General features: G+C 35.9%; 1 protein-coding gene and 1 non-coding gene across 2 annotated transcripts in view; both read right to left on the reverse strand.

Annotated features, from left to right (window-relative positions):
• Positions 1-214: 214 nt before the first annotated feature.
• On the reverse strand, positions 215-295 carry TRNAL-CAA (transfer RNA leucine (anticodon CAA)). Its single transcript has one exon. It is a non-coding gene; the product is annotated as a tRNA-Leu (tRNA).
• Positions 296-880: 585 nt separating this feature from the next.
• Positions 881-27,998, reverse strand: part of TY-1/TY-3 (RNA-dependent RNA polymerase) — a 28,521-nt gene continuing 1,403 nt past the window's right edge. The window contains exons 3-20 of the mRNA XM_010323869.4: positions 27,444-27,660; positions 27,233-27,371; positions 26,012-26,086; positions 25,432-25,582; positions 18,794-19,001; positions 18,632-18,719; positions 18,392-18,535; positions 12,337-12,411; positions 12,184-12,255; positions 10,390-10,496; positions 4,653-4,801; positions 4,177-4,402; positions 3,353-3,578; positions 2,510-2,652; positions 1,904-2,066; positions 1,576-1,720; positions 1,240-1,403; positions 881-1,167 (exon numbers count right to left, since the gene is read on the reverse strand). Coding sequence (XP_010322171.1) covers positions 934-1,167; positions 1,240-1,403; positions 1,576-1,720; positions 1,904-2,066; positions 2,510-2,652; positions 3,353-3,578; positions 4,177-4,402; positions 4,653-4,801; positions 10,390-10,496; positions 12,184-12,255; positions 12,337-12,411; positions 18,392-18,535; positions 18,632-18,719; positions 18,794-19,001; positions 25,432-25,582; positions 26,012-26,086; positions 27,233-27,371; positions 27,444-27,660 — 2,726 coding nt within the window. The 3' untranslated portion in view covers positions 881-933. The remainder of the gene's footprint in view (positions 1,168-1,239; positions 1,404-1,575; positions 1,721-1,903; positions 2,067-2,509; positions 2,653-3,352; positions 3,579-4,176; positions 4,403-4,652; positions 4,802-10,389; positions 10,497-12,183; positions 12,256-12,336; positions 12,412-18,391; positions 18,536-18,631; positions 18,720-18,793; positions 19,002-25,431; positions 25,583-26,011; positions 26,087-27,232; positions 27,372-27,443; positions 27,661-27,998) is intronic.

A 27,998-nucleotide genomic window follows, 5' to 3' on the forward strand; every position in this document is an offset into this window, starting at 1 on the left:
ATTACAACTTGTTAGTTGAGTTTTTCTTTTTAGTTAACCGAATATATATATATATATATATATATATATATATATATATATATATATATATATATATATATATATATATACTCCTCATTCATTAGATAGAGAAGATCACCAGGATTTCGCGATCCGCTGCCGAATTTCTTCCAATTCCAGGAGAATGCTCATTCGATGAGCATTCTCAATATTATGCCTTGAAGAGGACTCGAACCTCCACGCTCTTTAGCACGAGATTTTGAGTCTCGCGTGTCTACCATTTCACCACCAAGGCATCTTGAAAGTGAATAGTACGCCAGGTTCACCAGGTTCTACCACTACAGGGGCCAATCATACTCAAAAGAAGAGTTTGATCCTGGCTCAGAAGGAACGATATATATATATATATATATATATATATATATATATATATATATATATATATATATATATATATATATATAATCTTTTTAAATAAAAGTTTAATTCTTTGATGCACCAAACGATGAACCGACTTTTGAAAAAATAAAACCAAACCCAAAAAATTGATAAACCAAATTCGTTCAATTCACTTGGATTTTTTGATTTTCAATATTTATGCCCACTCTTAGGCCAAATGCTTTTTTTTGGTTTTGGGGAGGGGGGGGGGGATTTTTACTAAGGCATCATTGATCACTTTTCACATTTTCTAGTTAATTGCGATCTTTATTAGTTGTTATATAAAAGATAAGTAATTAAAAATTGTTTAGCTTTGTTTAATTAGTTAAAATTTCTAACTAGCTTAATTGCACTAGATGTTATTCCCTATGAAAATCAAACCTAATTAGGTTAACTATATTGTTATGTCTGTGTTTGAGAAGTAAATTTGGACGTCATCACATAGAATAGAATGCTAAGTAGATATTTATTGATCACTTCAATGTTACAATACGTCTAGAGTATTTCCTGCAAAACCGATGGCAAAATGGGCAAGTCTTTTTCCTTGCGATACATGGCGTGGATCCTGCAAAGCGCAGAACCAGCTACTTTCCAAGCAAAACCACATTTCTCTATGCTGTATGTGATCCTTGCATTATCATATGTTACATGATATATTGCAAGGGCCTCGTCGAAAATGTCTTCAGTCTTTCTTACTGTTTGTTCAAACTCCACAGCACCATATAGCAACTGCATTGCAACAAATCAACTTAATATTTGTCAATGACAATCTCTGAAAGTTGATATGAAGGAAAAACTAACCATCTTGTACTTCTTTATAACTTCATTGCAAGAGGTGATTCTTAGTTCACAATCAAAGTTCATGGCCCGTGTCATATCCTTTTTGTACTCTTCATATCTTCCTCTCCACAATGTCATGCATCTTTGAGGGATTTCAACTTCAAAGCAAGGCAGTTTAGAGATTTCTACACACAACAAAGAAGCAACACAATCATCACTCAACTGCTATAATTTTCAATCGAATCATCAAATCTTTATATATGCAATAGGAAAACATAAGCTCAAACACTATGCAGCAATGGGGCTTCGTTGGAAACACCAGCCCAGATCTTATGCATGCAAGAGGGGTGCTTTAACCTGTTATACACAAATCTTCATCTGGATATGAGTCGACATGATCATAAATCTGACCCAGAATAGAAGTTGAATGATAGCTGCAGGAGTTCCCTTTTTCCATATAGTGGGGGAACTTGTTTGCCTTCAGATAATGAGGGATGCTAACCTGTCTTGCCAGAATAACATGCATGTGTTAGAAACTCTGCCTTCAGGCTGAAAGGAAGGTTGGTGGTTGGTAAAACTTTTTTGGTTCAACATAAGCACTTTGAGGTATCATAATAGAAAAGTTAGAGAAATAGATAAATAAATATATCCACCAAACCGAGGGCAGAATTTAAGTTAAATTTACCTTCTTCCCGCTTTTAGGTGCATCTAATGCATCATAGTAGATGTCAATCAGGTGAAGCATCTTGCCTTTCAAGCTATGCATATCATCCACATTATCATCTCGCAGCGTCAGAAGACGATCCATAAATGCCAGCCAGCTATCAGCTGCCAGAGACATATTGGCACTAAACAGCAGAAAGAGACTACATTAGAAACAATAAAAAAGAAAGGCTATAGACAACTTTGAACAATTAATAAACAAACGTGTTAGCTACGGTTAGAAGTATCACAAAAACAAGATTGTTCAAAATACTCGGATTCGATCATGAATTTTGAATTAACGGATAGAAAATTGACGATAAGCATTATAGATCAGCAGGCCATCTAGGAGGTAGTATTACTGGTCTTGTACTTCTCTCAATTCTCATCATCGACCACCTAGATTAGTTTCTCCTACAAAGAAAATATAACTAGAAAACATGCCAGCTCGCTAAAAATCAGAAACCATTTCTTTGCCTGTTAAATCCCTCTGAAGCAGATGACAAGTCAAAAGCTCTCTGGATACAATGATGGTGTACAGATTACTGAACTTCTTAAATTAAACGTCAGAATAAAATAGTAAGCATACCCTTTAGACTTTGCTTCCAGAAATTGCCTAAAAAGCTCATATTCCAATTCATCAGCTGAAAATTCACTTGGTTTTTTGCTAACTGCGTTAGGAGTTGAATGCATGCGAATCCATGGTCTACTTGTTGTATAAGAATCTACCAACTGAAATAGTAAAAACAAATGTTGTACAACTGTATTCCTCCAAGACAGGTAGTCAGAAATTCTAGTAAAACGATCAAATACCCAGCATGAAACAGATGTAAGTGATGAGAAATGGAACTTGAGCCTAACTCAACCCCAAAAGTTAGCTCATGAGGGGAGGATTGCCCAAGATTGTATAAAGAGGCCCATTTTTAAATCTCCAACCAATATAATCTTACAACCTCCAGCATACCCAGAACTGGACATCTAGAGCATGGGCATATAACATGGGGACCCAACATTGGATAAACCAAGAAATTGAGATAAACATTGGTTCTCATACCACAATAAGAAAATAGACCTTGGGCCCAACTCAACACCAAAACTAGCTCATGTGATGAAGATTGCCTAAGACCATACAAAGAGACCAAACTGCACCTCCCACACCAATGTTGTACTCAACACACACCACACATCCACTCCAAAGATTAGACATCTAGAGTGTAGACAATACAATATGGGAGCACAACATCGATACGAACTGGGATGGGCCTGATTTTGATTTCATTATAAGAAATGGACATTGGACATAAGCTACCTCATGATCGCCCAAGACCATATAAGAAAATCCATTTTAAATTCCAATAATGTGTGATCTAACAATAAGTATGCTCTCTTCCTTCCAGAAAGTAACTTTGAGAAATAACATCTGAAAACCAACCTTACGGTTTATGGAAACCCAATACATATCACCATCAAAGTCACCATTTGCAATCTCAGTAGCAGCTGACCTCGGGCCTTTAGTTGAAAAAAATATACCATATTTGGCATCACCAACAACATCTGCAAGCTCTTCCACATATCGCGCTTTCATCACATGTACATCTCCAAAGTGAAGACCAGGATTTCTATAGACCAAAACACGCCCAGATACTTGGCCATTATCTCTGCATATGTGATGCACAATTGAAAAAAGGATCAGAAGCTGAAACATTCTCCATAAAATGAGAATATTGAAATAAGCATACTAGATCAAAATCCAAACTAATTATCATGTTTAAAAGCTTAAATTCTCTTTGGAAGAAAACCTTAGCTTGATATAATTTCAAATAATTGTAAATGTCATTTTCAGCATCTCTCCTCTGTTATCAATTATCATTGTTAAAACTTACAAAACAAAGAATTTAAAGTTGCTACACATTGGCAGAAATATGAAGGCAGACAGAAAAAAAGTCATAGATGGAAGCAACAAACAAAAATACATTGGTGAAATAGGAATTTATTTGCTTGTAAACATCATGATTTCCTTGGGTCACTATTATTGTCAAGTAACAGTTAAGCCACACATCTAGAATGCAAAAAGGCAATGCATCCTGTTGAAAATATAGATCCTCAGAATAGGAGGGGGTCAGATAGCAGGGTCAAACTATAAATATCCGTCAGTTGCCATTGAAAGAAACAGTTACTTATCTCTCGAACACAGAATATAAAAAACATATAAAAGCTCCAAACGCTTGTACAGAAAATGATTTTCAGTCTACTTACAGAATAACACAGACTTCATTGCTTTCCAGTACACCAGTGGGGTCAGCTGTTCCCATAAGATAAAAACTGTCACTTATAGGAAGCTTTCCTCCTCTAAGCTTAGTTCTTTCAATCTTTGCAAGCCTAGACAAGCGAGCATGGAGATGAGGTTCATTGAGAGGTATCCCAGACGATATCATCCTTGCTGTTAGACATTCATCATCCATTTCTCTATAGTTGATAGCAACTATTTGAAGAGTTGAAGAAATGACTCAGCAAACAAGTTCTGACAGGTTTCACAAATTAAATGAGAGATAGTAATAGAAATAATTGGACACTTATTCCTCCCTACCTTTCTATGACTGAGGAGTTAAAATATTACGACAAAAGAACACTAAAGAATATAAGGTTGCAGTATGGGTGATTCCATGGTTATGTTACAAGACTTATCAGCATAAGAATATAAATGCAATAGGAGTATCTGATTCTGCTGTTACCTTTTAGAGCTGCACGTTTCCTCAAATATACTTGTTTCGTCTCTTCCAGCGCACTTCCCAAAAGTTCCATAAAGTATTCTTTATGGACTCCTCCGTAGCTCAGCAGAGAGATTAAATTCTTGGACAGATATGCCTTATTTGGTCTATGACTTCAAGAGAAAAAGCCTAAGAATTAGGGAGTGAAATGCACATAGAATGTCAAAGTTTAGCATTGAGTAAAATGCCGACTAAGTTTGGCACACATCTCTCTCCCTGAAGCATCAAATATGAATTGCAAGAGATTGTCATTTTCCAACTTTGTTCCCATGAAAGGAATTTACTGATTATCCTTGTAGCCTTTTGAAGGTAACATTGCCCATAACTTTCATAAGACTGTGAACCTCTGATACCACATCCACATCATCACAACCTAAATTTCCTAAATTGCACAACCATAGGTAAGTCTGTAATTACTTAACCTTTTATCAACAAGGTATGGTGAGGGTTCAATATTAAGCTCTTGACCCCTTGATTCTCGAGAAAATGGGTGATCTCGAAGTTTTTTGAAGCCTGGTCAGAATATGATTGGGCATGTCTTTGTAGATCTGGAATCAACACTTTCATCTAGGAAGAGAAACAACAATTATGGTTCGCGAAAACCCCTAGACTCACCTTTCTTTTCCAAAAAAGTAGAACTTCACCGGACGTTGAACATGCTTAAGGGCTTCTGTTTTCTAGTGATATAATAGAAATTGGAATGTCCGCCATGCAGGATAGCGGTGTCAAATGGGTAAGTTAAGGTGATTTGAGCGTGTCTAGATGGGTTGAACCAATAAATGGGCAAGTCATTAACTCGGACAAAGGTCACTTGGTATGGATCAAATAACGGTCTAAACAATGGGTCATATCCCAACCCAACTAACCCAACTCTAACCAAGTTTTTATTTCTTCGTTTTTTTCTTATAATTTGTGCAATTACTTCATAGAACTTCCATTCACTATAGCTATACAAAACATATAAAAAAAACTTTTAAAAAAGTTTATGACGAGATTTCTCGTGGTTCAGTTCTCTTGGGAGATCTATAGGCGGTTTGAGGTCCGGGTCACGCACCCTCTGGCTCTGGACTCACTATGACCTGTTCTTAGTAGTTTTAGCTATTAATGTATATCTGTCAGGCTTATGGGGGTTTGTTCAGATTTTCTCAAACTTGCACATGAGTGTACCTTCTGAATTTATAAGGGCCTAGTCAGATTTAGTTAGTTGTACTTATTTCATTTATTGTCCTTAGTGCACTTGCGTGCATTTCTATTAACTTTCTGTCTCTTGACCTTTGTTTGTGCTTTATTTTCGCTTTTCATATTGCTTTACTTCTCTTGTTCAGTCGGCCTATGATGCCTGCTAAGTACCCGTTGTGTAAATACTCAAGCTACACTCGGCATTTGTTTCGTGATGCAAGTACAAGCACCAGTTACCAGCATTGATATTCGAGCCAGCTGCAACTTCAGTTCAGAGACGAGAGTGAGCACATGGCGTCCTGTACTTACCTGTCTCTGTCTATATTTTGTTGGCTACTCTTTTGCTTTATGAGACAAGCATTGTATTTTTGGGTCCACTTTGGGACTTGTACTCTTTTTGTACTAGGAGCTCTGTACTTGTGACTTCCAGGTTCCAGAGGGATCTTATTGTATATATATTTTGGTTTGCTTCCACTTGTTCTCTATTTTTGTTCTTTAATTGTCGCTTCCGCTCTCTTTCTATCCTTATGCTCATTAATTGTTGTTCCAGGTTACGGGTTGGCTTACCTACTGGTGGCTTATAGTAGGTGTCATCATGACTTGAGAAATCAAGTCGTGACAAAGTTGTTGAGAAATTGTGTGAGACAGATCGTGGCTTTCTTCTCCCTTGAAGAATGAGTTTTCCATGTTAAATTTCATTGTTCATTACTTCAGGTTTTTATTCTTTACTGTTCTTAATATTGTCAAGGGACCCTTGACTTGAGGTGGTTTCATACAAGCAATTCATTGCATTTCTATAACATTTAATAGAGTTTTTTTTTTTTTGGGAGAATTAGTGCTGTTGTATTCTTTTTTTTTGAGACAAGTAACAACTTGTATTCTATTCCAAAACAAAAACCAGAACCTACCACAATAAGTTATAGTTTCTTAATTACAATTGTGGAGAGTACCAGGAAGATCTTTAATCCTAAAAATTTACAAGGAACCTAAAACATCTTTAGTTGATTCTAGATCTACCATGTAGTCCTGTTTACACCAAAAAAAGAAAAAAACTAAGCAGTTCATCTTAATCTTCTGAATGGAATTGCTCTTGTTTTGGAAGCATTTGATATTTCTTTCTTTCCACACAGACCACCAGATGCAAGCTGGAATAATTTTCCATATTTCTTTATGCCCAGAAATGCTTGGATAACTGCTCCATAACTTCAGGCTCTGCGTAACTGTCCTAGGCATAACCCATTTCATGTCCTTCTGATTGATAAAGACATTCCACAAAATGTTGGTTATTCTACAGTACACAAAGAGATGGTTGCTGTTGTATTCTCCAGCATTAAGAAATGCTCGCCACCTCCAAAAAGTTACAAGGTAGCAAGGTTAAACTTTTAAGCTTTACAGAGCATCTAAGAAATCTACCATCTCATCTACATCCTCTATACCATTTCCTGTAGTGAGATGGAACACGAGAAGCATACAGACACTTGGGAAACGAAAGTTTTACACCAAATTCTCCAAGTGTGAGTTTTGGCTTGACATGGCATCATTTTTTGGGTCGTGTGGTAACTAGAGATAGGTTGGGGTATATCCAAAGAAGATTGAGGCAGTTCAAACTGGCTTGAGACATACTACTCGCCTACTCCAACAGATATCTCTAATTTCTTAGGCCTGGCAAGTTACTTCAAACGGTTTGTGAGAGATTTTTCAGTTTTGGCAACACCATTGACTAGATTGACTCAAAGGGAGTTCAGTTTCAATAGTCAGATGATTGTGAGGCAAGCTTTCAAAAGCTTATGGTTATCTTGACCACGACTCCAATTTTGACACTTCCTACCAGACCAATTAGTTACATGGTATACTGTGATGCTTCATGCATTGGCCTTGGATGTGTCTTGATAAGAAGGTGTTCTTATGTTTCACGACTGTAAAAGATCATGAGGGAACTATCTGACTCTTGATTAGTTGGTTGTGGTTGCTGCTTTGATTATATGGTGGCACTACCTATATGGTGAATCATGTACATTTTAGACTGACCATAAGAGTTCGCTGTGCAGGTTCAACCAAATGGACTAGAATTGCAGGCAGCACAAGTGGATTGAGTTAGAAAAACTTTATGACATCACTATCTTGTATCATCAAGGTAAAGCTAATGTGGTAGTTAATGCCTTAACTCGCAAATCTGTGGGGAGTTTGGCTGATTGCGAGTGGATAGAAAGCCTACAGCTATTGAGGTTTAGAATTTGCTAACCCAAGGGTTAGGATTGATGATTCAGTACCAGGCAGTGTACTTGTCTTCATTGTGACATGGTGTTCCTCAGTCACACCGATTAGGGAGAGACAGACAGGACGAGGATCCTCATTTAGCTGAGCTTCAGGAGCCTGGTTTAGAAGGATGGTTCACTGATTTTACCACTGATGATGATGGGGTTCTTCATTGTGGTGGTCGACTTTGTGGTCCTGATTGTAATTGTTTAAGGTGCCCAGTTCAAGGTACTCAATACATTTGGTCTCTACAAAGATGTTTCAGGACCCTCCGGAGTTGTATTGGTAGAAATGTATGAAGAAAGTGGTAGCAACATGTACCTTGTTGCTTGAACTATTAGAAGATCAAGCACAAGCATCCGACACTTACTGCTTTGGTACATGCATTGCTCTTTCAACAGTATAAGTGTGAACGGATCACTACGTACTTTGTTGTTTGCTAGCCACGAACTTTGCACAAGAATGATTCGGTTTGGGTGGTTAAGGATAAACTACTGAAGTGTTTAGAAGAAGAAACATGTCTTGTATTTTGTATGTATTTGCATCCCATGAGAAGGGGTGTCACGCTAGGAAAAGGAAAAATAATATGTCCTAAAATGATGCTAATTAATTAACACAATTAACACTTCCTCTCAAGTTGGAACATAGTCACATACATCTCGCACATGTCTAACTTGCAAATCAAAGTATCAAAAGTCTTTCTGCTAAGCCCATTTGTATGCACATCTGCTAGCTATTCTTCTAACAGTACATGAAGAAACTCAAGGTGTCACTTGTAACTTTCTCTTTGATGAAGTGACGATCACTTTCAATATGTTTTTTTTTTTTTTGGGACAATGTTGAAATGGATTCTGAGCTTATATTGGTTGCAGCTTTATTTTTGCAGTACAAGGAATTCCCCTTTTTGGAGCAAACTCACTTTTCCCCTAACTTTTGTAGCCTAAGAAGCTCACAAACACCTTGGGTAATAGATCTATATTCTATGTCCACACTTGATCTTGTAACTAGACTTTACTTTTTTACTTCTCCAAGTAACTAGGTTCCTCTCTATGAAGGTACAGTAATCGGATATAGATCATCCATTATCTAAACATACAGCCAATCGCAACTATAAAACGCTTCTATCTGGAAGTGACCATGTTTACAGAAAAGCAAACCTTTCCCTGGAACAGACCTCCGATAATACAGAATGCAAGCAACAGGTTGCATATGAGGATCGTGAATGAACCAACTTAGTGAGCTAATGAATAGGCAATGTCTGGTTTAGTGTGATAAAGATAAACGAGTCTTCCAAACAACCTCTATTATCTTTCCTTATCAACTAACCCTTTCAATCCATGTTTGAAATTTGTGATTGTTTTCAATAGCTTATTTTGCTGGCTCATAACAGTTTTTTTAAGAGATTTAGAATATATTTTCTTTCAGAAATAAAGATTCCTCTTTTTGATCTAGCAACCCCAATCTGCATGAAATACTGCAACCTCCCTAGATCTTTGATCTCAAATTCTTGTGCTAACAACTTCATTCACATCATCTCCTCTTTGTAATCTATTGTCATTACTATGTCATCAACATAAACAATGAAAAGAGTGAGTTTACCCTTATGATGTCTCGTGAAAGGGTGTGATTGCTTTATTGGAAACCGTCGCTCTGGAGAATCTATCAAATCAAGCTCTAGGGGATTACTTCAGTCCATACAAGGTTTTCTTCAATCTGTGCTTCAAAAGGTACTCTTTCCCAAATCCAGGGAAAATTGAAAAGAATTATTCTTTTTCGGTAAGTAAAGAGAAGAAAGAATGAACTAGGAGTTCATGTTTTTATATTCTGAGAGAGAGCGAGAATCTGAGAGAAGAGGGAGGGGCGGGAATCAGGTGAAAGATTACAGGGTTTCACCCCCTTGAGCTATATTTTGTTGAATTATTTTAATACCTAAAACAAACAAACAGACATACAACACACACAAAGAGAAGGCACGAGAAAAGTATATTGGGAAAATTACTGAATGGGGAAGCATAATATTTTCTAAGATAATTTTAGGATTAACTTTCAGTAGTATATTAAACTGCGTTTGAATAAAAAAATTTAAACTTCACACAGAAGAATATGCCAATCGACTCTTGTACAAAATGTAGCAATAGTCAGCAACTTATCCAAAAGATAATGACTTTTTTAAATTTCCAAATACAAAGTATATCCTTGGTACTCAGAACAAGTATTTTACTCAATATTCAACTGTGAATCAGGGCCCAGGAGATAAAGAGGATACCTGATTGCAACTATCTCCAATGAGTCAAAAGTTGGTATACTTGAAATTGTTGGGTCTATCTCAACCTTCACCATTGAGGGTCTAATATGAATTTTTCGTGATCCAATCTATAAGAATGATGAAAAAGTGAGGCAATTATTGAAGGCTACATAAGCAACACAGGAACCAACCACATAAAGGGGGCATAAAGTTTTCACATAACAACAGTCTGATTTATCAATACGAAAAACTATCAAAAAGATATTTAGAATTTTAACTAGCTGGCACGTTAAAGTTCAAACACAGAACATGATATATATTGTAATAACTGGTCAAAGATAGAATTGCAATAGAAAATGTACAAGTCCAATTTTTTCTCCAATTAAAGAGGTAAACTAAGAGAGCTTCTTTGAAGGATTAAGGATAAGCTTCTCCGGATGAAGAACTAATAGGGCTAGCGGTAGCTTCCCTAGAAGTATTATTTTAACTAGTGCTGTCAAAAGACTATCAAAAACTTGTGCAAGTATTTTTAAAAGTACTCTTTTTGAAAAGACTACCTGAAAACTTCTAAACACAATGCCAACATATTTTAAACTATACAGCAAATGTGTTATCCAAAAAAGAAAATAACAACAATAACCAGCAAATTGCTCCACAAAGAATCAACTACATGCATATACTACAGTAACTTTATAGAAAATGATGTTCCTTTGAGTATTTGATTTCTTATATGCACATACGATGTCTAGTAACAAAAGTTGAACTGCAAAGAAGCATGCTAGCGTTATTATTGCTTCTACTTGAGTTTTGTTCCTTCTATAATTGTTCCAATCTTCTCTAGCTATAATTTTGTTTTTATATCACTACCTCTTTGGTATATCCATGTCAATGTATGAAGATAATTGAGCAATTAGAAGATTCTCAATTTTGAGAAACAAAATATTTTTTTGAGTAGTTCTTTATTCATAGATAAACAATTGCATATGTTAATTGATTCTTCCATTATGTCAAATATTTCTTTAAGTGCTTTGAATTATTAGAAAAGCATGCGAGGATATATAGTCTCTCAAGTTGGACATGTTCTTTATGTTGTGTTTTTATACACTTAGATAAGGGGTACACACGCAACATGCATGACGACAGATTAGGATAAATGCATAAAGTGCTCCAACAAATACATGGTCAAAGTATTTGAATGAAAATAGGGGCATCAAATAAGATACCATGAAAAACTTAATAGAAGTCAAAACATATCACATAGTCCAACCAGGGATAGGACACACATAAGCAGATGCACAAATGTGTGACTAATTATACATATTCATTTTTCAATAGTTTATCACTTCTTGTTTCAATAATAGATTAGTAATCTTTAATAATAAATTTCGAGTTTTTGATCATTAAGCAATTATAAAGAAAGGCATGCTACATTTTTTATCAAATACTACTCTTAACAAATCATGGCTAGTTTAAATTAAGGCAACCTCTTAATATAACTTTCTTGGACATTTTCTCATGAACAATTCCTTCCTTTTTCAAGATTGTTTCCTAGATGTTGGAATTAGTTTAAACTTGACACGCAGAGGAAATTAGAGTAAAATAGAGAAGAGTTTTGGTACATCAATCAGAGTATTCTTCAGTATTGGTCAAACAAATGAAATGCTCAGAGGCATACATGGGAACATTCATATATCAAACATCCTTTGTTTATTTGATACATGATCTACCACTTATGTGATATGACAAAGCTAACCAAAAAGATTATGATAGAGGACTAAACATATAACATATCTTAACTGAAAGGTGCAGAAATACCTTTCTATTGACAAGAAAAGTCCCCTTCACAGCACAACCATTGAAGAACAAACGGCACTGCATCAACAAAGGCTTGGAGGAAGAACAATGAAATAATTAATGGAAGCTTCTTTCGGAAAATGAAATATAATAAAGTATTCATAGATTAGTTACCGGTTTCCTATTGCGAGATACACTCACTCTTCTTTCTACATTCACGTCATCAAGGTCCACGATATCAACAAAATTCTGAGAAAAATTATATGATTGATGGAGTTATACCAGCCCAAGAATAAACAAATATCAGCAAAGGCAAATGATGATGCACAATCCCAAAGTGTTTTGATAAGTTGATATTTTTCCATCTAATCCATATGCGTGTCTTCATGTTTTGTAGTCTTAAAGTGATCATTCTAACCAAAACTTATGTAATATTGCTGTCTTCCAGACGTTGAAGTGTTGAAGAAGCAAAATAATGTAAAAGGAACGGAAAAAGAACAAAACTGTGCAAGATAGGAAGCTTTTGGACTCAAGTGATAGAAAGTAAGAAATTTGAAAAAGAGCAAAGAAAAGTGTGTTGGCACTTTATTGTGTTGGCCACACTTTCTGGTAGAGAAATCATGGAGGCCAAATCCGAGAAAAATGTGGACGCACTAGAAAGTGCAGGACAAACTTTTGGGCAAACTTTTATATTATTACTTAGTTTTGATGATTTGAAAAACAATGGGATCTGATAAGGGGACCTGATCCCATATGAGAATGGTGTTCCTGTACAAGATAAGGACAGCTAGGAAAAGTACTCTGCACACTCTGCCATCCGTAGGACTGCAGGAGGTGGTGCGTCTGGTGCAGTGTGGCAGGGTCGTTGACCAATACCTTTGCTTCTAAGATTTTGTGTCCATCACATATAAGGTTCACTTCAATGGACACAACATTAGTTTTTGCATCCTGAAAGGTTCAAGAACATTGCAAAAGCCATTCTCTTAAGAAATATCCTCCTCAAGAACAAAAAGGGACCTGATAGAGTTGTCATCGTTCTTAGTTGTCTTAGGTTTATACTTCAGTGCTTATCCTTGTAGATCTATTCCTGTGTTATAAAGGAATTAGATCAGTTAGTGTTTTCATCTTTGATTCTTCGTTATAGCTAGAGTTAGCTATGGTGAGTAACTGAAGTCTAAATTGAGTTAATTGATTTAGTGGGCAACAGAGTAGTAGCTTTATAAGGTGTTGTAACAGAATTGTTACAGTGAGGGGGAAGGGATTTAGAGTTGAATTCCTAGATTGCAAGAGCTTTTTATCAACTTTACATAGAAAAATGGAATTCGAAACCGCTAAATTGTTGCTCCTTGATGATTATAGAGTTGTTGAAATCATGTGAGTAAAGGTCGTGGTTTTCAGCGCCCTTGAGCAAGGGGGTTTCCACGTAAACTACTAGTGTTATTTACTTGAACATTTTTATTTAAGTTACTGTTCTTCACCGCCCTTGAAGATTAAGAGGAACAAGCTAATCAACCTCAACCCTTGACGACTAAGTCAGGGTGGAAACACAAGTCTTCTCATCCTCTTGATAATCTCATTTTTCCCTTGAATAATGAGATGCATACTAGGTCCAAAACTAGAAATCTAGTTGCATTCTCAGCATTCATATCATATATTGAGCCCAAAAGTATCAAGAAAGCCTTGAAAGATCTTGATCGGGTGAATTCCGTACAAAAGAAACTTCACCAATTTGAACTCTAATAGGGACCAGATGCTTGTTCAGAAACAAGATGGACGAACATGGTATTATTAAAAGAAACAAATCAAAGTTGATGGTGCAAGGATATAACCAAAAACAAAGCATTGACTATGATGCAACATTTGCCCAGTGGCAAGGATGGAAGCTATCAAACTTGAGATTATTTTGCAACTTTCATGGAATTCAAATTGTTGCAAAAGGATGTAACAAGTGCATTCTTGAATGGTTAATTGAAGGAAGAGGTTTATGTAAAGTAACCCCCTGGGTTTGATGATGTTGATTATCCAAGTCATGTGCTAAAATTGGATAAGGCTCTCTATGGACTGACACGGGCTCCTAGAGCTTGGTATGAAAAGTTATCTAAGTTCCTTATGGAAAATGGCTACGAAAGAGGAAAAATCAACAATACTCTCTTCTTGAAAACAAGAGGTAAAGATTTTCCCATTATCCAAGTGTATGTCGATGATATTATCTTTGGAGCAACTTCTGAAGTCATGTGTAAGGAATTTGCTTCACTAATGAGAAGTGAGATTGAGATGAGTATGATGGGAGAATTGAGTTTCTTCCTAGGGTTGCAGATCAGGCAAACATCGAATGGTACTTCCATTTGTCAAGAAAAGTACATCAAGGAGCAGCTGAAAAAGTTTCACATGACGAATGCAAAGCCTATTGATACTCCCATGAAAAAAAAACCAATTGGATGCAGATGAAATTGGTCCTACTGTGAATGAAACTATAGATAGAGGCATTATTGCAGACGTGTCCAGTGTGGGTATGTGTGCTAGGTTTCGAACTTGCCCCAAAGAGTCTCATTTGAAAGTTGTCAAGCGAATCCTAAGGTATCTGAAGAAAATGGGGAACCTGGTCCTGTTTTATCCTTTAGGAGACTCATTTGAATTGGTGGGATATGCAGATGCAGAATGTCAAGTTGATGAATGACTCACTTTCTGGGTTTTCACTCATCTTCTAGGGGAACCAAGAAGCAAAACTCAGTGGCTTTTTCGATTGCTGCATCTTGTTGTGCTCAGCTTCTATGGATAAAACAACAGCCTGAAGACTTTGGAGTGATCACTCACACTATCCCACTCTTGTGTGATAATACAAGTGCTCTCAACATGGCTATGAATCCAGTTAAGCATAAAAGGACCAAGCATATTTATGTGAGAACCACTTTTCTGAGAGATAATGCAGAAAGGAGAAACATTTGTATGCAGTTCTGTAAGACTGAAGACCAAATTGTTGACATCTTCACTAAACTTTTGAGGACCAGTTTGAGATTAACAGATTGAGATTGGAAATGTTGATGATTGACTGAGATGATTTCATTCGAAGACAAAACAAGCAATACAAATCACGCGGATACCTGCCTCCTTATCATAGCCAATGGGGATTGGATAATTCGAATGAAATCGACTTAGTCAATCTTCCGCATTCCCAACCTCAATCTATTAATCTCAAACTGGTCCTTGCTCAAAGTTTTGGCGAAGATGTCAGCAATTTGATCTTTAGACTTACTGCATACATATGTTACCCTTCTTCTACATTATCTCATAGAATATAGTGTCTCACATCAATGTGCTTGGTCCTTTTATGCTGAATTGGGTTCTTAGCCATATTGAGAGCAGTTGTGTTAGCATACAAGAGTATGACAGAGTGAGTGATCACTCCAAAGTCTTCATGTTGTTGTTTTATCCATAGAAGTTGAGCACAACAAGATGCAGCTGTTATATATTCTCCTTCAGATGTAGAATGAGCCACTGAGTTCTGCTTCTTAGTTTCCCACGAGATGAGTGAAGACCCCAGAAAGTGAGTTATTCCTGAGGTGCTTTTTCTATCAACTTGATATCCTACATAATATCAGCATATCCCACCAGTGCAAACGAGTCTCCTAAAGGATAAAGCAGGACCAGGTCCCCTATTTTTTCAGATACCTTAGGATTCGGTTGCCAACTTTCAAATGAGACTCTTTGGGGCAAGCTTGAAACCTAGAACACATACCCACACTGAACACGATATTAGGTCTGCTTATTATCAAGTACAACAATGAACCAATGATGCCTTTATACATAGTTTAATTCATCATAGGATTAGGTTCATCAACATCCAGTTTAGAGTTTGTTCCCATAAGAGTATCGATAGGCTTTGCATCCATCATGTGAAATTTTTTTAGCAGCTCCTTGATGTACTTTTCTTGACAAATGGAAATATCAATCAATGTTTTCCTGATCTACAACCCCAGTAAGAAACTCAATCCTCCCATCATACTCATCTCAAACTCACTTCTCATTAGCGAAGCAAATTCCTCACACATGACTTCAGAAATTGCTCCAAAGATAATATCATCAACATACACTTGGATAATGAGCAATTTTTTCCTCGTGTTTTCAAAAAGAGAGTATTGTCGAATTTTCCTCTTTTGAAGCCATTTTCCAAAAGGAACTTAGACAACCTTTGATACCAAGTTCTAAGAGTCTGTTTCTATCCATAGTCTTATTCAATTTAAGTACATGATTTGAATAATACATCTTCAAATCCAGGGGGTTGATTTACATAAACCTCTTCCTTCAAGTAACCATTCAAGAATATGTTTTTTACTTCCATTTGAAACAATTTGAATTCCATGAAAAGCTGCAAAAGCAATCAGAAATCTGATAGCTTCCATCCTTGCCACCGAGGCAAATGTTTTATCATAGTCAATGGCTTCATCTTGGTTATAATGAAGCTATATCGGGCAAACCTCGAACACAACCCTGTTGACGGGCGGTAGTTCAAATGACGGTCCGCCAGTCCCGTAGTACATTGCACTGCACCAGTTTTAAGTTAGCGTCGTTTTGGGTTTTTTTTCCTATGCATTAGGCACTTAAACTATGTCGTTTGGTGCTTGAACTACATCAATTTACTCAGTCTAAGCCTAATAATCTAGTCAGACACCCAAAACCCTCATTCTCCAAATCCAAGTTAGAAAGAAAAAAAAAAGAGGCAACCAAGTTTTCTAAGAACACATAGAAGCATCCTTCAAAGTTTAGCCCCGAAATCCAAAGGATGTCTCCACAGATATTTTGTCACCACGTTTGTGGAATTTCACTAGTGGATTCTTTTCAACCCTTAAGTCCCTAGAATTCAATTAGTTCCTTGATTCCACATAACTTGTTTAGACCTAGGGTTTGTAAAATCTTGGGAATTGTGGTGAATTCAGTTGTTATAGTATCCATAGTCTAAACAATATGTTTTCTTGGAACGTTGCTTAATTCCTGATATAAAACTCAGAACCCTAGGTTGTTTAAATTCTCTTAGTTCATGAATTATATTTGCTAGGTTAGTTAAACAGAAAATCATGCTCCGGATTTGAATATCACATTCTCAATATATAAATGTTGCATTCTCAGTTAGCATATCAATATTTTGAGTTATTCAGTACTTCGTGCATTTCAGCTTCATATGTATTTAGTTAGGAGTTCACTTAGCATCGAGTTGGACTAGAGCTCAGCGTACCCTCATAGTCCTAAAACTACGTGCCGACGTAGGATTATAAAGTCTACTCTATTGGGCATCAATATTATTGATCACGCCACAATTATGCATTCATACCCCTTGCAAGGTATATTGTGTCCTCTCGATGGGGCGTATACATCAAACTCCACGTTTAGCTCCCGTAATTTATGTCTGTCAATAGTAGCTCACACAGTTGGACTATTAATGCATTGACTAGGTTTTCCAGCATATACTTCAATAATCAGTTCAGCATGTTATCTTCATGATTAGTACTTGTCAGTGCATTCAGTTTAGTTTTTCAGTTATATTTCAATATTTATATCTTTGTTCAAATTGTATCATCGCTCAATTATGCATTATTTAGCTTATATATCTTTTATTCAGCTCGGTTTCTATATCCTGCATGCTCAATACATTCCAAGTATTGACACATACTTGGTGCTACATCGTTTCATGATGTAGATACAGGCACTCAATGTCCAGATCACACTTAGATCTATTCTTGATTCGACTTCAGAAGCATCAGCGGCGTGTTCTCATACTTCGGGGACAATAGACATGCTTTTTATTTTAGTCTTTATATTCAGCTTTTGTTAGAGTTAGCTGGCGGCATGCTCAACTCAGTGTAGATTTCGCTCGAGTCGTTAAGTGATGGGTCAGTCAACATTAAAATCTTAGTTTATTTAACTTATATTTAGACCATTTGGGTATTCCCTATTTCAGATAACCATTGTTTTAGCTTTCGCATAGTATATGTTTTACTCAGTTATTTTTAGTATACTTCATACATGCCAGACTCAGCATTAGTTTGGGGTCACTCGTGATCCTAGATCACGTGTTACTTCTAAGGGGTAGCTCAGGGGCGTGAAATATAACTTTCAGTTTCCCATTTTCTTTAGAAGATGCTCAGGGAAGCTCTTTACACAACATTGAAACTGTAAATCCGTACACTTGCCAATTTCAGGGTTTCACTTCTATGAATAAAGAAATTATGCATACCTCATAATTTTCATCTTTTATATATTCTGCTTTTGAAAAATCTTTGGGACAATGCATAGCTAAATCTTCTGATATGAAACCAGTACCATCAGTATGTATACGAGGTTCGCCGTCTTCATCTTGAATAATACAACCATTTTCATCCTACGATTAATCAAATAAAAGGATAAGCAAATTTTCTAGACATATTTATCAGAAAATCACAACAGGAAGTCCAAATATATGAAACAGAGCCGCTACCCGACAAAGTATATCTTCAATTCTTTCAATGGTGACAGAATCAAGATCTGTTTGAAGCTTAATCGTCTTTGATAGAATTAAGGAAAGCCTGCATGTATGCATAAATTACTATCTGCCAAGAAAGCTCAATAAATACTCAACATGACTATCAAGGAGACCAACCTGGCTGCATATTTTGCCATATTAGAAACCATATGCACATGCATGAATTTACACCTTGCTTGACTGATTGTTTTGGTAGAAAATACATAGGATTCTCCATCATTGCAGGTTCCAATGGACTCAAACCTAACAAAGTAGCACTTCAAAGAAGCAGTTTTTGTCTTCATCATAGCTGGACTTTTCTTCCTCTCTTTATCATCTTTATACACTGCACAAGAACCATAATGTCAGAAAAGAACTAAAATGCAGCCAAAGGTTGGGACTTGGGATTATCAGGTGTAACAGCAATTATGACAAACAACAACATTGGCAATACCAACACGAATAATAATGGAAGTGTGGCATGATGGGGACAATTGAAAGTCAGGAGAAGCATTAGAACTTTTACCTGCAGCTCTATTGTTTTTTCTAAAATGAATCAAGCCAACCATTAAACTATTGTGAGGAATGTATTTAATGATTATGCCACAACAATTTGGAATATCAAGAATTACACCATTTCCCTATTTCATAAACTCAAAGGAGTCCTCTTTTATGCAGTAAGGAGATCGATGGGGCAGTATAGAGAGAGGAAGAGGTACTAACATGTGGTGTTCATTGACCTAGAAAAAATATGCGATAAAGTCCCAAAGGAGATTCTTGTGGGGTTGTTTGGAGGGCAGAGGCTCAAGGTGTACATGAAGCTTACATTATGGCAATTAAGGATATGTACAATGAAGCGAAGACACGACTAAGGACTATGGAAGGAGCTTTAGATCACTTCCCCATCGTGATGGTATTGCACTAGGGATGAGCTCTTAAATCGTTTCTATTTGCCTTAATGATGGACCTTCTAACACGACGCATACAACGAGAAGTGCCATAGTGTATGTTGTTTGCAGATGGCATAGTTTTGATTGACGAGTCGTGCAATAGCACTAAAAGATAAAAACACTGAATATAAAGGGTTCAAGTAGGCGGACTAAGACAAAACACTTAAAGTGCAAGTCCACTAATATAACCCACATGGAAAATGTGGAAGTTAGAATTGACACTTAATTTATCCCCAAGAAGGAAAGTTTCAAGTATATGGGATGAATAATCCAATGGGACGGGGAGATAGATGATGACGTTACACATTGTATTGGAACGGGATGGATGAAATGGAAGCTTGCATCTAGTGTCTTGTGAATGTGTCACCAAACCTTACAGTAACTTTAATTTAGTGGTGGTCAGACCAGATATGTTGTATGGACTATGGAGAGTGTTAGCCAGTCAAGAACTCACAAGTCCAAAAGATGAGAGTAGAAGAATTGAGGATGTTGAGATGGATGTGTGGGCATACAAAAAGAGAGTATTAGGAATGAAGCTATTTGGGGCAAGGTAGGAGTGGCCCATGTAGGAATGCAGTAAAGTCAGACATTAAAGAACAAATACGAAAACCTAAATATTGACAAGTAACTTTACGTGGAAACCTCCTTGCTCAAGGGAGGAAAACCACGATCTGTTCTCAACAGGACTTTTCAAACCACTTTCACTGATCTTCAACAACCAAAAGTAAAAGTCAGTTAACAAAAGAGATTAGCATGCTGATCTCCCCACTAAGTAATACTCCTTATCACTTAGCTGAGCCTGAGTATATACAACACTGCTCTCAAAAGTAAAAGCCTAAGTTACCCGTAACCCAAACCCTTACAATGCTTCACCCAAGGTTGAAACGTTTCTATCACAGTTGAAACGAATTCTACAATTTAAGAACAATTACAAGTAAACAAAATACAGCAAACACAAAAAGCAATGAAAGCACTTGTATCGGTTTCCTTGTTGTTCTTGAGGCTTGAATTTCTCTCTTTAAATGAACGAATGAATTTTGTTATTATTTGTTTGATATATACCAAGAAAAGTTATTACCCATCAAAGTTATTACCCATCAAACAAACAACCTGGTCGTCGCTAATTGGTGAAGTACTCTGCTACTTCACCAACTTTCCTGACGCAGACAGCTTTTACAGTTGTCCAGCACTTTGAAGCCTGGACGAGTTTCATACTCTGCAGAGGACCAGATCCCAGAAGATCACCAAAACATCTAAGAGCATAAACACTTATCAATTTCCACCGTTTTGATGAGGACATACAACCTACATAACTCCTCACGTGAGTATACAATCATTCATCATATAGCCATAAACAGTAAGCATTATTCATATGGCCAATGAACTCTCCTTCACTATATCAAGTATCTTTGTTGAGTTGAGCAGTGTTTTTCCTTGAAGATGGCTTTCACTTTGTAAGCTTATGGATTTTCAAAGAAGAGAAAATCCAAATTTAGTTTGTCAAATCTTAAGTTTGTGTTATGTGTTAAGAGATTATATCAAATACACACAAACTCCTTGGGACCGCCCATTGGCTGAGAGCCTGCCATTCTGGAAGGACGTGCATCTACCACATCATAAGTGGCAACTATTCTGACAGCTGTCTTGTCGTCCTTTTACATACAGAGTCTTGCAGGAACCAGGTCCCTTGCAAACTTCTTTATGAATTCTTAAAAGGCTTGTTGGCTGACTTTTTTCTTTGAATGAATGTATTTAATATGGTGTTTTTCATATTGAAAATATCAAACATAAAGAGTTATTATCCATTTGACAAACACCCTCGTCCATTTTGATTGGTGTAGTACGTTGACGCCTGATGTACCGTGGTTTCACAATACTTTCAATGTCTTTTCCTTAAGTTTAGTGTGTCTAAGGCCTTTTTGTATTTATTTTTGATGTAGTTTTCTATTTATTCTCGAGAAATCTGTCCAAAGGAGAACGCAGAGATTTTGAGCTGAAATTACAGAAGTGACCACCTACGGACCTCACGACGGTCCGTCGTGACTGTGACGGTCCGTAGGGGTCAACCATTGTGAGAATATAATGGTTGCTAAAGGAAGTTGGGAAAATCTGACCAAGTGTGGGACTACGGAAGCTCATGACGGGCCGTCATAGCCACACGGTCCATCCTGCTCATTCGTCAAGGCTAACAGAGAGTAGTCCCAGTACCCAACTTCAGAAGATTCTAGGTGTCGTGAAACGAAGTCCCTAGACGGACCATCGTGCTTGAAACGGTCCATCACACCTGTCCGTCGAGGGTAACAGAGAGTTGATGAATAAAGCAGCAGAGGTTTGTGCTAAGTATGGAACGACGGAAGCCACGACGGTCCGTCGTAGTCACGATGGTCCATCACGAAGGTCGTCGACTCGGACACATTTTCGGCAGATTTTTCCTTAAATAGATTTCCCTCTTTTATTAGGTTTTGTTTTATTATAAATAGTTCGAAAAACCTCATTTTTGGGGTTGGACCTTTGGATATTTTTCAATTTTATTGTCTAAGTATTGAACTCTTGATTTTGGGATTTGATATTGCTTTTCCGGAATCGATCATTGTTTTTTTGTGATTTATTCAAGTAAATTTCTGGATTTTGTTCATTTTCATCAAAATAAGTGCATGAATTTTTATATTATCAATATGAATTGTCTGATTATTAGCATGGGTAACTAAACTCCATAACTAGGGTTGAGGAAACCATGGGTAATAACAAGGTAAAACCTAGCTAAAATAACAATTCTAAAATAGTGTCTTGCATGTATTGATAATTCTTTCGCTTAGAAGTCTTTTTAACGGTGGCCAACATTAGAACTCGCCTTATTGCTACTTGCCGAACCAAGGAGGTAGATAATAGGAAAAGAATTATCAACATAGATTTAGTGTATACTATCTAATAGGCTAGTGTATGTTGGTATGAGGTAACAACTTAGTCAAATATCTAATATGATATTTAATATGAGGTAAAGATAAGGTTTAGTAAAACAACACACGTAGCCAGACCAAGGTGCGGAGTGAAATTCTCTAGATGCCAAATCAAGGATTTAGAGATACCTAACTTATCACTTTGCATGCAAGATACTAGGAAAGGATTGTTATGGCTAGAATTACCGAGTTAGGAGCCTATGGGGAACACTTACACCCTAGTTACCCTCATTACTTGATTAAAACTCCAATACTTGAACCTATCACTAGTTTACTTTAATTTAGCTAATTGTTTCATTAATAAAAACCCCTTTTTTGTTATTTGTTTTCGAGAAATAATTGACCAAATAGAAGTAATAATAGAATAAAGTTAAGTTTGAACCATTTTCCTCGTGGGAACGATCCCAACCTCATTAGTTGGGTTCTTTACTTGATACGACCGCTTTTACTTCATTTTGAGAAGTAAATTTGAGTGTATCAACGCCTCACCAACCTCTAACACAACAACTTTACAGTTGTACCCCATCATAGATTTGGACGAGCGAACTCAGACAGAGACCAGGTCCCTTCATTTGTGAGGATCATCAAAACACCTATAATATAACAGCCCTTTTGGTAGACAAGATGAGGGAGGTAAGGCTGAGATGGTTTAGGCATGTGAAGAGAAGATGAGTAGATTCCCCAGTTAGGAGGTGTGAGAGGTTGGCTACTACGGCTATAAGGAGAGACAAAGGTAGACCAAAGAAGTTGTGAGGAAAGGTGATAAGACAAGACATGACTCACAATGACCTAGGAAATTACCCTAGATAGGAAGATATAGAGGTCGAGGATCATGGTAGAAGGTTAGTAGGTAGTCAAGCTTTGTTAAGCTCACTTGTCAATATATGTTGTTTCCTTTGCTTCATTTGTCGTATTATTTGTTGTTGCTACTTCTTCTCTTCTTAGTTGTTTTAAGCATGGCTTTATAGTCATGCTGCTGACTTATAGCTTTAGACTTTAGTATCTCTTCATTAGTCTCTAGCTTTTGTACTCTCAAGCCTATATTGTCCACTTTTGTGCAAAGTGTAGTTAAGGTTTTGAGTATATTTTCCATTGGATTATCTTGTTCGATTTGAGTAGCTTTGTCTTGATAGGTAGTCTGCAATCATATTTTTGTCAGTTTTGACTACTTCAATTGCAAATGTAAAATTCATTCTTCGTATTTCTTTAGTTGTGACTGAATCCTGTAATTTTCTAGTGCTCCACCATTTAACTTGTGTATTATCTGTTCTAACAATAAATTCATTGTAAACTATATATGGTTCAAATGCTAATAAACATTTATATAGTGCAAATAACTCTTTTCTATTTATTTTCCATTTTAGTTGTGCTTCTGTATATGATCCTGAGTAATATCTGCAATGATGTTCAATCTGTTCGTTATCGTATCTGTATTTCAAAACTCCTCCATAACTATGGTTACTTGAGTCTGTTTCTACAATATATATAAATCGTTTATCTTCATCTGGAAAATATAGTTTTGGTAATTTTTTGCATAAATTCTTGATACGTCTTATATGTTCTTTGTCTTTATCATCAAAATGATATTCAACATCTTTCCTAAGTTTTTATGTAATGGTTTTAGATATTCTGCTAATTTTGGTATATATTCTCTTACTTGGTTTACTATTCCTAAAAATGATTGTAATTTCTTTTTTGTATCTATATTTTCATCAAGATTAACAATCTTCTGTACTATATGTGTTTGCATTTTTATTCCATTTTTATCTATTTGTATTCCCAAGAATTCTATTTGGGGTTTCATTATTTCTACTTTCCTTTTACTTAAGCTTATGTCTGAGTGTTTAATTATATGTATAAATTTTTCTAATAACTTTATATGTTCATCTTGTGTTTTCGAGTATAATAATATGTCGTCTACACAAACAACACAGTTTTCCAATTGGTTAAAATAGTTATCCATAAAATGTTGGATGGGGGGTGGAAGCGGGATTTTGAAGTGGAAATGGAAGAAGATATTTAAGAGGAGAGAGCTGCTTGTAAAGGATGATTTTATTATGAGGGGAAACCCTCTTTTTATGCAAGGAAAACTTACTATTTTGGCCAAGTAGCCGACACATTCTACTATTCTACTTTACACATGGCTCTTTTTATTTTGGCCGACACAAGAAAACAAAAGACTTTACACATTCTACTATTCTACTTTACACATGGCCATTTTTATTTTGGCCGACACAAGAAAACAAAAGACTTCTTTTTTTTCTACTTTACACATGGCCCTTTTTATTTTGGCTGACACAAGAAAACAAAAGACTTCTTTTTTTTTATGTAAAGTTTTTTGTAAAATAAACGTCCAAGTCAAGTATAGACTTAGTCAAAAGTTACTTTTAGAAGAGTAACTTTATGAAAAGTATATAAAAAAAAGTCTTTTGTTTTCTTGTGTCGGCCAAAATAAAAAGGTTCATGTGTAAAGTAGAATAGTAGAATGTGTCGGCTACTTGGCCAAATTAGTAAGTTTTCCTTGTATAAAAAGAAGGCTTCCCCTCATAATAAAATTATCCTTTACAAGCAGCTCTCTCCTTTTTAATATTCTCTTCTGATCCCACTTCCACCTTCCAGATCTATCAAAAACTAACATTTTTACCTTCACAAAAGGTAACGGTAAGGTTGTGTACGCTCCACCCTCTTCAAACCTTGCTTGTGGGATTATACTGGTATATAACATGATTGTTTGTTTTTTCTCTTTCATTTGTTATTTTAAAAGAGAACGAAAACGAAATTTCAAACAAAAGATACCAATAACATGTTGAAGTACAATATACAAAAAGAAAGAGAAATTCATAAATCAAGGAAAAGAATAAAATGTTACCAAAGAAACGGTAACGTCTCAAGCCAACAAGAATGCCTTCCTCGAGAATTATATTGGCACAACTTGTATCTTCAACAAATTTTACAATCAGTACATTGTCATCTCCCAGGGCTCTCTGTAAGTGAGTCCTTAATGTGTTCAAGTATGGACCCTTGATAATTCAAAGCCAAATAATTTGAATAATGTCAAACCAAGAACTAGGAAATATAATTCTTAAAGAATACAAGGAGACGCAAATTAAAAACTATCATATTTTATGCCACACAGAAATCCTAATGTCAAAATTGATGGTCATTGAATGTGCTAAAATCTCTTAAAACTGAAAACAAATAAGATAAAGGTATTTTGTCACAAGTAAAAATAAGAAAAATATTCTTACTAGAGAACAATGTATAAAGAAATGAACTTTGCTTGAGTAATATTTCTCTTTTTTATTTCTATGCTCAGTATGCAAAAGTTCTTCAAAGGCTGGTAATACTCCCTCTAACACTTACTGGAAAAGAGGATTCAGATGTAAGAAGGTAAGGTATGCAATGTAAAGGATCCATGAAAAGAGTAACCACAGATTGACAATACGAACCTTGAAGGAACAGTATCCGTTCTGCTTAATGTGGCAATAGTAGATATGTGTCTTTCTGCAATTCCAGTCTAAGTACTGCAATGACGAAGAAGATCTGTAAAACAAGGTGCTCAGCATCACCTGAGATATACTTAGGCTAAGGGTACTCCACAAAATAGATTAAAGAATAAGCAGATAATCTTTCCGCACTACCTTCACCACAGGTGAAACTTATGTGTGTTGTCTCAAATACTATGCCTACCTAGAGTATTAAAAGATACTGCAAAAATAACATCAAGGGATTATAAAGATGCATACAGAATAACCAATACCAGAGAATCAAAACACTTAAAAAGACAGATATGTTTTTCTATCATTCTGTTCCTGCACCAAAAGTAATAAATTTTGTAAGCATCTGTTCTTCACAAATGATATGCTCCCTCCGTTGCAATTTGTTTGTTTGATATTGACTTGATACGGAGTTTAAGAAAGTGAAGACAGCTTTTGAAGATTGTGGTCTTGAAAGAAATATGTTGAATTTACCAAAATATCCTTCAATCTTATGGTGTTAAAAAGGCTATGTGGAAAGTTAAAATTAAATAGTTGTCAAAAAAGGAAAGAGGTCTTAAACATGCTATGTCAAAGCCACACTTTCACACTTCTTTATATGATTATATTACTTACACTCTAAGTTATACAAGTACCATTGTTTCTTTCGAAAGGATCTTCATGATCCAGACACCCATTGGGATGTAAATGTCGAGGGAAGTGATGAAGGACCCAACTAACATACCTTATTCTACACTTCTACAATTAAAAAGGAAAAAACATGGCACCACATGTTCCTCGACAAATATTAACAATTAATATCATCGGCATATTAAAGGTTGCCAAATTGTTTTGATCCTTTATTTTTCAAAAAAAACTTTGGTATGTGCTCTTTATTGTAATCTTCAAAACACAAAAGTCAGAGTATGGCTCCCCACTTACTTCAGCATGTTTAATACAACTTTATCTTTTAGCTTTCTTTTTAATAATCATGTAAGATTATAAGAAGGCAACCAAATCAGGATAAAATAAGTTGATAACAGAGTAGTTATCAAATATATAAAACCATAAAAATAAATCCATACTGATAAGATGCACTTGAGAAATGACAAAAAGAAAAAAAGATTGGAAGTGAGAAACACTTTATGCTTGAGTTATTAGAAAAAGCATCGCCTTTGAGGGGAGGTGATGTACCTTTGATCTATCTGACACAGCATAACATGCTTTTCCAAAAGCATTCCAAATTTCTGATTCAAAATCAGTCATGGAAAGATTTTTCTTTCTTACAATATCATCAGCAATTTGAGGGGATATAACATCTTCCAACTTGTTGCTGCCAACAGCAGAGATTCAAGTCACATACAATTTTAGAAAGTTATTCGAGTAAGGGTAATAGAGGACTAACCATCCAATGTAGCTCAGTACCAGAAACAATTTTCTAAATTCAAGTTCATTGAGGATCATCAACTGTTGGCTGACATAAGGGGAGGTTCTTCTACAGTTAGATTCAGGCTCCTCGCAAAATGATAACTGGCGAGCAACTTTCTGAGGGCTTGCACAGGCCAATAAGCCCATCTCAAGCTTTGATTTAGAAGAACTTTCACCTTGTAAACGTTTACCCTCTAAGCATAGAAAGTACAAACATGTAGTAAGAAATATAGTAAGAAGGGGGTTTGGCTAAAGCTTAAAAGCTGGTCAAACAGACTTTGATAGCTTACTACGCGTTTGGTAAACACCCAAGCCTTCATAATTAAAACACTTTTAAATTTATAATTCTTTTCAAATACTTTTAAGAATGTTTTTGTCATTTTAACAACAAAACAAATCATTTATACAGTATTTTTGACCAAAATCAACCTTAGACTATATCTCAAACTTATGTTATATCCTTAAAATATCATAGCATTCTTCAAATATTTAAAAGTGAACAATTTGCATCCTTCTATTTGAAGTCATCAGA

Source organism: Solanum lycopersicum, chromosome 6 (assembly GCF_036512215.1).
Source record: "Solanum lycopersicum chromosome 6, SLM_r2.1".
In the NCBI taxonomy this organism is placed as follows: domain Eukaryota; kingdom Viridiplantae; phylum Streptophyta; class Magnoliopsida; order Solanales; family Solanaceae; genus Solanum; species Solanum lycopersicum.